The following is a 12,377-nucleotide window of genomic DNA, read 5'->3' as shown; positions in this document are numbered from 1 at the left end:
TTAAAACCAGTAGTGATCAATAAACAACATTAAATACAGATTTGTAAACTGTACATCATAATGAAGAGAATGAACAATTCAAAATTTTCTGCAATAAGAATTCACCAGCTGATGTCTCGAATATCATCTAGAAAGATGGAAGGTATAAGATTATCTGTTCTCTTTTTCTGCCTAGTACTCAATTGGCTCAAAATATTAATTTCAAAGGTAAACAAATGTTTATGGACTTATACACAGTTTATGAGAGTGAGAAGTACAATTAATTACAACTCATCTGCATTTACGCTAGAGCTGGATAATCTTCATTGTGAATGTTCTTTTCACAGCTCTTCTTTTCCTCGCATTCGATTCTGCAACTACTTGCTACTTAATTTTGCTGGCTATATGTAAATAAATACAACACATCATTCTCTGATTGCACTGATGCAAAAATTACTTCATTCAGAGACTGAACTGTGCAAATCCGCATACTGGTTGGACAACACCAACCATCCATCATGTTGACTGAAATGACAAAAAAAAAAGCTGCTGTAGCCTTGTGTCTTGACAATGCAGGTGCCGAAAAGACATGCTCCAGTGAGCCTCTTAATACAACATTGTTTTTTTTCTTCGTTTTTTTAAATAGACTATCCCTTAATATAATCCCACTTTTATTTTCTAACAAAATAATTTTCTAATAATTCATTTTCACTTTTCCCCAAATGTAAGAGTTCTAAAGTATCCCAGAGATTGCTAATAACTTTGTGTTATATTTAATATTGTGCAGCATTATTGAGCATCTGGAGATGAGATTGATCTTTATGCAATATATTGATGGATCTACTGCAATTTACAGTGCAAAATTTTTCCCGTATCTTCGTCAACCTATGCTTTCTCTTTCCTGTATGAGAGTCAAAACTCAATCCAAGAACCAAATAACTACTGATGTTCATCTCTGTCAGTTTGGCACATTTACAAAGCTCATTTGTCAGAAATTTACTGAATTTTCCAGTAACATAGAGGTCTGTTGGGTAATTTATTCCAATTCTCATTCTATCATTGAGAATTCTGCTGTAATATAATGGTGTACTGGGTAATTTTTTTTACAACTTTCACTTTATCATGGGGTGTTTAGTTGCAATTGTACTATGACATGCGTTTTGTTACAATTTCACTGCAATATAAGGCATTTTGTTACAAGTTTTGGTGAAATACAGGGCATATTGGAACCATTTCACTGTAACATGGCGCATATTGTTACAGTGTCTGCTGTACAATAGGGATTTTTGCTACAAATTTTGGTGAAAAATGAGATCAATTGTTTCGATATTTGATGTAACATGTAGATGTGTAGGGTGAAGTGTCACGTGATCTGCACTGTGCAGGAGGAGGAGGAGGAGGAGGAGGAGGAGGAGGAGGAGGAGGAGGAGATTAGTGTTTAACGTCCCGTCGACAACGAGGTCATTAGAGACGGAGCGCAAGCTCGGGTTAGGGAAGGATGGGGAAGGAAATCGGCCGTGCCCTTTCAAAGGAACCATCCCGGCATTTGCCTGAAGCGATTTAGGGAAATCACGGAAAACCTAAATCAGGATGGCCGGAGACGGGATTGAACCGTCGTCCTCCCGAACGCGAGTCCAGTGTGCTAACCACTGCGCCACCTCGCTCGGTGACTGTGCAGGACATAAAATTGCTAGTTTCCCATCATATTCCCACTTCATATAAATATTCTAAGTCTGAACCTCATCAGAAATACTTCAGATAGCCTTCACAAAATCAAACTCAGATGACCTGGAAAAGCGCTAAGTTTGATGATTGCTAGAAATATATTGGTTATTTCACACCAAATCTTCTGACACTCGCTGTCATGACCAACAAAAGACCACAGAATGAGCGCCCTTGTTTGAAGGAATTACACTGGCATTTATCAAAAAATTATTTAGAAACACTTATGAAGTGTGTAAATTCGTAAATATAAGTCCCTGTAACCCACCAATTGATTATGATTATGAAAACCTTTCATATGTTGTTCACACCTTCAGATTTTTCAGCTGTTACCATTTAGAAATTCACTGGGGGCATTAGATATCTTATGTACAATGTAAAACACTTGGAAAATATTTGAAGAATAGCTTAAAAATCACTTAAAATGCAATGCTACCTTGGAAATTAGATCACTTTCTGTTTATGGGAAGAATGCTGGGAGTTTAACGTTTTGTCTGTGTCACTGTCAAATTTTCATCACTCCAATGCGTACCTGCAGTGAAAATCAGTCTTAGTTGAACCATAATACTGTCATCCATCAAAAAAGTGTGTGGTGACTTCAACAGCACTTGAGAATCTATGTTCTGAATCTTTTACTACGGTTAGTGGGAACTTACTTGAATGTATAGTATGAATCTGCTGCTACTAGCTTACTGAATTCTCAGTGGAACCTATCGTTGGAATCTATGTAATGAATGTAATACTGCAACTACCACTAGAACTCTGCTAACGATGCCACACTGGCCACACATCTTTATGAATTATTACAGCACATTTTCCTGCACAAATATATTGTAGTTGACTGTGGTGTAAGATGCAAATCATGCTACAGTGGTTGGAGGATCATTTCTGTTGATGGCTTAACCATCAATTTTGTTTGACCTGAATACACCTGGAACATTATATTGGATGTCAGCTCTGCATCCACAATTTACAGGAAGTGTGTAAACTTTTAATGTGAGATACATGTAACAATTTTGAATATTCTGTTGTTGTGTGTTTGATCTGTTGACAGTTCTAAGTAGCCATGTGGAGTACAGTGTAAATTGTAACAGCAGTAGGTCAAGACATTGAGTTGGATTGTTTCCATACAAATGGCTGTATTTTCATTGTCTGTGAATATAATCATTCTTCCGATGACACTTCACAATGCATCTAGAAGACAGATAACCTGTGATGATGACAACAAAGGTATTCGTTGAAAGCTTGAGTTTACATGTAAATCTGACATGGTGAGAAATCCATAAAATATTTATCCAAGCATATGCCATGGAGAACTACGACCTCAATCTGTATTTAGAATTGGAGTATTCATCTCATAGTCAAAGACAGAATATGTGTTGTGATCCTCTTCGGTAAAGTTTCTTCAGAAGCCAGAATTTTGATTATCTTCCGTGTCGGTGACATAACCAATGAGCATCTGAGCGAATGCCTTCTTTGTTCTGATTCTGGCTAATTTTATGGAGACCCAATTTTTGAAAGGGACTTTGAAAACTCAGCACACATGATGCCTCTAGCTTAGCTGTCCTAACACTTGCTGTGATGTAGTTCAGCTTTTGTGTGTCAACAAGTATTCAGTTTTGTTTGAATCCATCATGCAGTTCTATTTTCTGTCATAAACCAGCAGAAGAAGAGGAAACAGCTGCAGGTGAAATGTGCAGTATAACAAGCAGACAAAAAATAGTGCTTCCATCCCACCTGAAAGATTTTTTAACATCAGGCACAAAGGGAAGGAAATCACCACAATAAGTAGAACCAAATTTTTAACGGTGTTTCACCAAAATATACAGTCGACAAAGAATAAAGTTCAACAACTATAATTAGAATTGCAAAAGCTAGGCAGTACCATTGTGTGTATTACTGAACATTGGTGTAAGGAAAATGAAATTATATATTTTGCATTAACATCTTATGACCTGGCCTGTTCCTATAATAGAATTTCCATGAAAGGTGGGGGGTTCATGCATTTATGTGAAAAAAAGCATAACATTTAAAATGAGAAAAGATCTTAGAGCATTAAGTGAAGACAAACATTTTGAACTATCAGCAGTTGAAATAACAGAAAACAGCTTGTCAAAAAAATTAATTGTATTTTGTATATGTAGATCCCCCAGCAGTAATATGGATATTTTTTTCTCTCAAAACTCAATCAGAGCTTAGAAAAGGTAACTTGTCCAAAAATGAACATTCTCATATGTGGGGATTTAAACATCGACACAATTAAATCAGATGATCTTAGTAATACCTACTTGAGCATTCTCTGAAGCTATGGCATAACATCACTTGTTAACTGTCCAACTAGAATGATCTAACAATCTTCCTCAATAATAGACCATGTAGCAACAGACATAGAAAGAAAGCACTGCCACTTACTTGTTCAAAATCTAGGCCTATCAGATCATCTCTGCCAGATATTAAAAGCAATTATTTGTGTATAAAAGTCTACTAAATTGAATGCATGGAAGAGGGTCTTCTCAGAATGAAACCTATGTCATTTCTCATCTCAGTTACAACATGAAGGGTGGGAGGAAGTGTATACAGAAACAAATGTAAACAAAATGTTTAGTAAGTTCATAACAATATTTAAACTAAAACTTGAGGAAGCATTCCCCAAAACACTGCATTCCATTGGAGCAACAAACAAAAGTAAATGTGTGACCAGAGGTATCAAAAAATCCTCTGAAACCCTAAGGTATATCGCATCCATCAAAAATAGCCAGACTGACCCACCTTTTTTAGAGTTCTACAAAAATTACAGGAGAACTTATAGAAAAGTATTGCTAGCTGCAAAAAAACTTACAAATGGCAAAACATTACTGAAGGCAGATAACAAAAGTAAAGCAATCTGGAACATAATTAAACAGGAGACAGCAAATGATGGACAACAAAAAAAAAAAAATCTGGACACACAGATTAAAAGCAAAGATGTTGAAACCAGCAACCCAAAGGAACTTGCAAACTTTGTGAATGAACACTTTGGTGGGATTTCTAAGAAATTGCAAGAGAAATTTCCAGACACACATGTTCTATGCCAACAGGACCAGCCACCACACTCAATGGTGCTCTTTCCAACAACAGAGCAAAAGGTGGCGCAGGTGATACATAATCTAAAGAATAAAAAATCCACAGAGTTATATGAGATCCCAGTCAGTGTACTAAAGAAACGTACACACAACATAAAAATCCCATTAACAATAATAATTAATGAATCTTTCAGATCTGGCTGCTTTCCTGAACACCTGAAACAAGCAGAAGTAATATCAGTACTAAAAAATGGCAATGCCAAAAATGTAGAAAAACACAGATCAATTTCCTTGTTATCTTGTATTTAAAAAATAATAGAAACCATAATGAAAATTAGACTAATGAACGACCTAGAAAAATTTAACCTTCTCTGCAATGAACAATTTGGTTTCAGCCCACAAAGAGTACACAGACAGCTGCAGCACAGTTTACCATAGTCATACTAGAAGCATTAGACAAAGGCTAGAATGCAACAGGCATTTTGTTGGATTTATCAAAGGCTTTTGACACAGTTGACCACAGAATTTTATTACACAAATTAGAACTATTAGGAATAAGGGGTACAGCAAAGCAATGGTTAAATCATACCTGGAAAACAGGGTACGAAGAGTTGAAATCTCACATATTTGCAAAAGATTGGTAGTAAAAACTTATCTGAACCAATATATATTAATATAGGTGTCTCCCAGGGAAGTGTACAGGGCCCAATCCTCTTCCTTATATATATAAATGATTTCCCACAGAGTGTCAGGCATGGGGAAAAATACTGTTTGTTGATGACAGCACTATAGTGATTACAGACAAAAGCTCAACACTGTTAATAGAAAAATCCAATGTAGCTCTCAGAGACATCCACAAGTGGTCACTAAAGAATAAAGTAACTCTAAATGTCAAAAAGACAAATTGTATAAACTTCCAACTAAATAAAAAACCCATTGACATTACACTGAAAGTAAACAATGAGGTACTTGATTGTGCAACACACAGCAAATTCTTGGGGATGAATGTAGATTGTCAGCTAAAATGGACAGGGCATGTGAGAATTTTAGCAAAGAGGCTATCTTCAGCATGTTACACCCTGCGAATCCTTGCACCAGTGTGCAATATTTCATCCTTCAAAGTAGCCTACTTTGGGTTTTTGCATTCAGTCCTCAGTTATAGTACAATGTTTTGGGGCGTAAATGCTGGAAACGTACAAACTATTTTCAAGATACAGAAAACAGCTGTTCGAATAGTAACAAATAGCAGTAACAGGGCACACTGTAATGAGTTGTTCAAAAAGTTAGAAATTCTGACAGTTCCGTGTGAATATATTTGTCAAAACATAATGTATATAAGGAAAAACATTAATCTGTATACCACAAACAGCATAGTTCATGACCATGGAACCAAATCCAGACACTGTTTACATCTAAACAGAAGAAACAACTCAAAAACTCAAAATAGTGTATTATATCATGGTATTAAAATGTACAACAGATAACCACTAGAAATAAAAGATGTAAATGATCCCCACACCTTTAGTCAAAGGCTAAAAAAATATTTACTAGATAATAGCTATTACACTATAGATGAATATTTAGAATAACTGTAGACTAATGTTCATGAACATTCTACTGCGTAACAAATTTAACTAGACATGATTAGAAAAGTAGAACTAAGTATAGGAGCCGTATATACTGTAAATAGACATGTTTATTTTATAAGAAATATTGTACAATCATTTGACGACATCCATGCAATGTATATTGTCCTACGGATGAATAAATCAATCAATTAGTTACTCATCAATCTACATTGTTGCTAGAGAAATGTAGCCTGTCCTTTATGTCCCTCATTATTTGCATGACAAAACTAATCTAGTACACAGCCTTTAACAAGCTAATATTTGTTATGAGATCTCACACATTCTTCTTTCCAGACCTTTCTTAACCTTCCATTGAATACTTGTAATGAAATAGGTGTAATAGCCTGTTGACTGCTTTTTCCTATCTCTATGTCGACACGTTTTTAGGAGACCCATGGGAATGAAGGAAAGAAGATTAGGATACAACATGCTGTCGACAATGATGTCATTAGAGATCTGATGAGCTGAAGCAAGTTGAGTATCCAGTCTCATCTCCTATGATTTCCTACCTCCCAAAATTTTCTAATTTTTTTCCTAAATTGTGAGAATGACAGTATGATAGTGTACCTACTACCCAGTGAATGTATAGGCCTACTACTTTCAGATTCATAAATAAACTTAGTCCCATTGAATTTCATTGCTCATCATACTACTTGCTAATGTAGTTGCAGTGATCTAGTTTGTTAACTCAGGAACTTTGTTAATTATGAAATATTGTTAGTTGAAAGGGTCCATTCAATATGACCTTTACAGTTAACAATATTTCATAATTAACGAAGTTTCTGAGTTAACTAATTAGATCACTGCAACTATATTAGCAAGTAGTATGATGAGCAATTAAATTCAATGGGACTAAGCTTATTTGTGAATCATATTTAGTGAGCGACAGGAAACATATTTTGGCATATTAACATTTGAAAGTACATACCACCACTTTTTCGTAAGGCATCTAAAATTGTCTGCAACTAACTATCTTGCAAATTAATTAACTTTAAAGCTGTAGACCGTTGCTGACTTCAGTTACAAATTATGTCAAAATTACTATCAGATTCTGAATTTTGGCATTATAATTTTGTTGATACATTTTTTAATGTTATATTTCACTGGCAGCATTTGTTGATTATCTCATTAATAGGAAGTTCATTATTTTGAGGGTCATAAAATATTTCATTTAAGATGGTTGCTGTCAGTAACAAGTAGCGTAAAAGATATTTTTCATACGCAAAACTATATATAGACCTGGCACATCTGAGGTCAGGCAGTCAGCAGCTGAGAGTAAAAAGAGCCACACCTACAGTGCCTCTCATGTTTTGGGACGAACATTGTGCATAGTATGTCTGGGTATGAAAGAATTTATGATGACTAACAAGGAAATAAAGATGTATGTCTGCAAGTTGTACATGTAATTATGGGCAATGAAAAGTGCAGTCACGTATGTTTGCTTGTTTACAACAGAATAAGGCCCATTTCTTACTGCGTGATATGAAACTCTGCACTTCAAAAGTTTTGTAACAAGTGTTGGCAACAGTGTCAGTGTGCATGTCTCTGTTATTCATTACTTTCTGCGATGTCAGTCATTACCTGTCCAGAGCTCAAAGGAAGTGAGAGGTAAAAACAGCACTTTTGAACAGAGGCAGTTAGTAATATTTCACCATGAAAAGGGAAGAACATGCTGAGAAATAGCAACATTACTGAATATGAAGAAAAGTACTGTAGGGATCATCATCTGTCGATATAAATATGAAGACAGGACAGAAAATATGCCACAAATATCGAAGGATATTTGTGAGGAGAGAAGAGAATGCAATATTACAAAAGGTCAAGAAAGATCCACAAATCACAGCTACATGAACTCCCATTGAGGCTGAGGAAGAGTTTGAGAAGAAGGCCACTGCTAGCACAATCAGACAAGTACTGTACAGAGAAAATTACCACAGGCAAACTGCAAGAAGGAAGCCTTACATCAGTCCTGCCGATAGGAAGAAGAGGCTGCTATTCGCGAGGGAACACATAAACAAGAACATGGAGTGGTAGAATCAAGTAATTTTTTTGGATGAATCAAAATTTAACATATCATGACTGGATGGACGAATAACGGTCTGGGGACAGCCCAACAAATAGCTGGAAGAAAAAAATATGCAGGCTACAGTGAAACACGGCAGGGGCCACGTTATGGTTTGGGGTTGTATGTCGGCCCTGGGAGTGGGTGAGATGATCTTCGTTGACAAAACAATGGATAAAAATGTATACATGCAGATTCTAAGGAACAATTTGAAGAAGAGCGTAGAATATATGGGGATTGGAGAGAGTTTACAATTTTAAAAGGACAATTACCCCAAACATACCACCTATGTTGTACAGTTGTGGCTCCTGTACAACTGGCCAGAAGTTGTCAATCCCTCTCCACAAAGTCCGGACATGAATCCCATATAGAATTTATGGGATGTGTTAGAAAGAAATATTCGAAAAGTCCCCATACAGTCCAAACAGGACGTGAGGAGACGACTTCAAGAAGAATGGGAAAATCTAAGTATTTCTTACTTAGAGAAGCTTGTGAAAAATACGCCAAAACGTCTGACACAGATGTTACAACATTGCGGTAGAAGTACAAAGTACTAATTCCTCATTATTTCCTAGTTTGTTTGTTTTTTTAATTTATTTCTGCACTTTGTCCCAAAACTTTTGCGAAGGCAATTCTATGTTATTTCACATAAATAAAATTTTATGAGTCATTAAATGAAGTAAAATGTTCAATTTATTGCTCTGTGAACATCCTTCTGTTTGCTGGAATAACAAACATACACTACTGGCCATTAAAATTGCTACACCACGAAGATGGCGTGCTACAGACGCGAAATTTAACCGACAGGAAGAAGATACTGTGATATGCAAATGATTAGCTTTTCAGAGCGTTCACACAAGATTAGCGCCGGTGGCGATACCTGAAACATGCTGACATGAGGAAAGTTTCCAACCGATTTCTCATACACAAACAGTAGTTGACCGGCGTTGTCTGGTGAAACGTTGTTGTGATGCCTCGTGTAAGGAGGAGAAATCCGTATCATCACGTTTCCGAGTTTGATAAAGGTGGGATTGTAGCCTATGGCAATTGCGGTTTATCGTATCGTGACATTGCTGCTCGCGTTGGTCGAGATCCAATGACTGTTAGCAGAATGTGGAATCGGTGGGTTCGGGAGGGTAACACGGAACGCCGTGCTGGATCTCAACGGCCTCGTATCACTAGGAGTCAAGATGACAGGCATCTTATCCACATGGCTGTAACGGATCGTGCAGCCACGTCTCAATCCCTGAGTCAGCAGATGGGGACGTTTGCAAGACAACAACCATCTGCACGAACAGTTCGACAACTTTTGTAGCAGCATGGACTATCAGCTCGGAGACCATGGCTATGGTTACCCTTGACGCTACATCACAGGCTGGAGCGCCTGCGACTGTGTACTCAACGACGAACCTGGGTGCTCGAATGGCAAAACGTCATTTTTTTGGATGAATCCAGGTTCTGTTTACAGCATCATGATGGTCGCACCCGTGTTTGGCGACGTCGCAGTTAACGCACATTGGAAGCATATATTCGTCATCGCCATACTGGCATATCACCTGGCGTGATGGTATGGGGTGCCATTGGTTACACATCTCGGTCACCTCTTGTTCGCGTTGACGGCACTTTGAACAGTGGACGTTACATTTCAGATGTGTTACTTCCCGTGGCTCTACCCTTCATTCGATCCCTGCGAAACCCTACATTTCAGCAGGATAATGCACAATCGCATGTTGTAGGTCCAGTACGGGCCTTTCATGATACAGAAAATGTTCGACTGCTGCCCTGGCCAGCACATTCTCCAGATCTCTCACCAATTGAAAACGTCTGGTCAATGGTGGCCGAGCAACTGGCTCGTCACGATGCGCCAGTCACTAATCTCGAAGAATTGTGGTATCGTGTTGAAGCTGCATGGGCAGTTGTACCTGTACACGCCATCCAAGCTCTGTTTGACTCAATGCCCAGGCGTATCAAGGCCGTTATTACGGCCAGAGGTGGTTGTTCTGAGTACTGATTTCTCAGGATCTATGCACCCAAATTGCGTGAAAATGTAATCACTTGTCTGTTCCGATGTAATATATTTGTCCAATGAATACCCGTTAGCATCTGCGTTTCTTCTTGGTGTAGCAATTTTAATGGCCAGTAGTGTAATATGTTTAGTTATTTATTTGTTATTTCTCACAGTAAACACAAAACTATTCTGTTTGTCCCGAAATTTATGAAAGGCACTGCATGCCTCTTGTGAATAACGTGCTGTAGTCCGACAACTAATATTCTGAAATATTTGCATGTGCTCTTCACTCGTAGGTTTAATTCGTCATTTCTTTGACAGCAGTGAATAATTAAACTCGTGTGAGAACTTACTGGAGGAACACAATGATTATTAACTCCTATGAACAATAACAGGTCTGCAGGTCAGTGTTGACGGACTTCCTGATAATTTTTGTGCACTATATTGTTTCGAATTCGTTAAATTTTTGGCACATGCGAATCATTTTGAACCACTGGACTGTGTTTTGTGATTACTGCTCTAGGACAATTTAACAGTCTATGAACTAGTGTATGTAGTAGGTAACAATCAGCTTTCCTTTAATTCGAACTATATGTGAGACCCGAAACTGACAGTATCAGTGAATAATTTACAACAAGAGTATAATTAAAGTGTTTTAAATCTATCTCTGATGTCGAGCACAATATGCTACAGAACTAACATCTTTCAGCCAATTTTGGAGCCAGCGCAGCTACCGAGAACAGAAGAGGCTTACGCAGAAGGAAGAAGGTATGTTCCACTACTGACTACATCGACGATTTGAACAGCCGTCCCCCGCACGCGAGTCCAGTGTGTATCGACGGCGGCACCCGCTCGAACGAAGCGCGGGAATCTGGACTTTGCTTGGAGGCGCGTCGGGGAAGCTGCTTGCGATAACGCCGCGTGTATTTGCGACGTGAAGAAAGCCGGCCACAGATTTCACTTTGCAGTGGTGGCAAGCGGACTACAACTGAAATGGTCCTCGCACTTCAAATATCTCAGCTTTTCTTTCGCACAGGATATGCTAGAAGCAAAGGAGCGTCGTTGACGTTGCAGAAATGCATGAGCAGTGAGTACCAGCCACGTGTGCAAAAGCATCACTGCTTTATCATCCTGTTGCACAACAGCACGTAAACAGTTTTACAAACGATTACAATGTGTTGGCCGCAAGCGACGCCCGTCAGCTGTGTAATACGAACCACGACAGCGCACATATGATGAGCGTAATCCATTACTATCTTCATTACATCTTTCAGTGTTCGCAGCAGAAAATGTTAAGGAAATATTTTTGCAGGGACTGTGAACGGTGTTGTTATATTCTCTTCTTAAATTGTGGCGACCAATAAGTTCTCAAAATGATATGAAAACTTACATTCTCAGTTGGAGTGTATATATCATTGTTTAGTGTATGACGGAGCAATGTGTGCGGCAGCAATCACAAGGCATTTTAAAACCGCTCTTAAGCTCCGTCTAGATAACTTTGAAGTTCAGTAAGCTTCCTGTTACCATCTTTCCCCGACAGGCGTACCCGTACTGATGCTATTACTTCTCCATGTCACATGAAAAGTCCGTTTCAAGGATTTTTGTTCCAAGAATGACTATAATCTTTCAGCTCTCAATGTTCATGGAAAAGAAGTTTGCATAGCTACGGGTAGTGCATGGTGTAAAACGTTAATAAAATTTCTCCGTCGACAGGTTTCAGTTTTTGTAAAATTTGACTTGTCAGCACTAGTTCTCCCGTCCGCACATATTGTTCCGTAACTGCTATAACGACGAAGAGCCTTCAGGCAGGTGGAACGAGTCACACTAGACAAGGCAGAGGCAGCCACTGCTGACTACCTTTTGTACAATGTCTTTAATAATAAATTGTTACAGTTCTAATCCTCTCACACTGATCA

At 38.1% G+C, this 12,377-nt stretch overlaps 1 protein-coding gene across 1 annotated transcript in view; it reads left to right on the top strand.

The window, feature by feature from the left end:
- Positions 1 to 11,387: 11,387 nt before the first annotated feature.
- LOC124595038 (enoyl-CoA hydratase, mitochondrial-like) overlaps positions 11,388 to 12,377 on the top strand; it is an 82,657-nt gene continuing 81,667 nt past the window's right edge. Inside the window, exon 1 of the mRNA XM_047133601.1 lies at positions 11,388 to 11,548. Coding sequence (XP_046989557.1) covers positions 11,455 to 11,548 — 94 coding nt within the window. The 5' untranslated portion in view covers positions 11,388 to 11,454. The remainder of the gene's footprint in view (positions 11,549 to 12,377) is intronic.

This window comes from Schistocerca americana, chromosome 2 (assembly GCF_021461395.2).
Source record: "Schistocerca americana isolate TAMUIC-IGC-003095 chromosome 2, iqSchAmer2.1, whole genome shotgun sequence".
Taxonomy (NCBI): domain Eukaryota; kingdom Metazoa; phylum Arthropoda; class Insecta; order Orthoptera; family Acrididae; genus Schistocerca; species Schistocerca americana.
The sequence above is the reverse complement of the archived record's forward strand: the minus strand, read 5'-3'. Positions and strand labels throughout refer to the sequence as shown.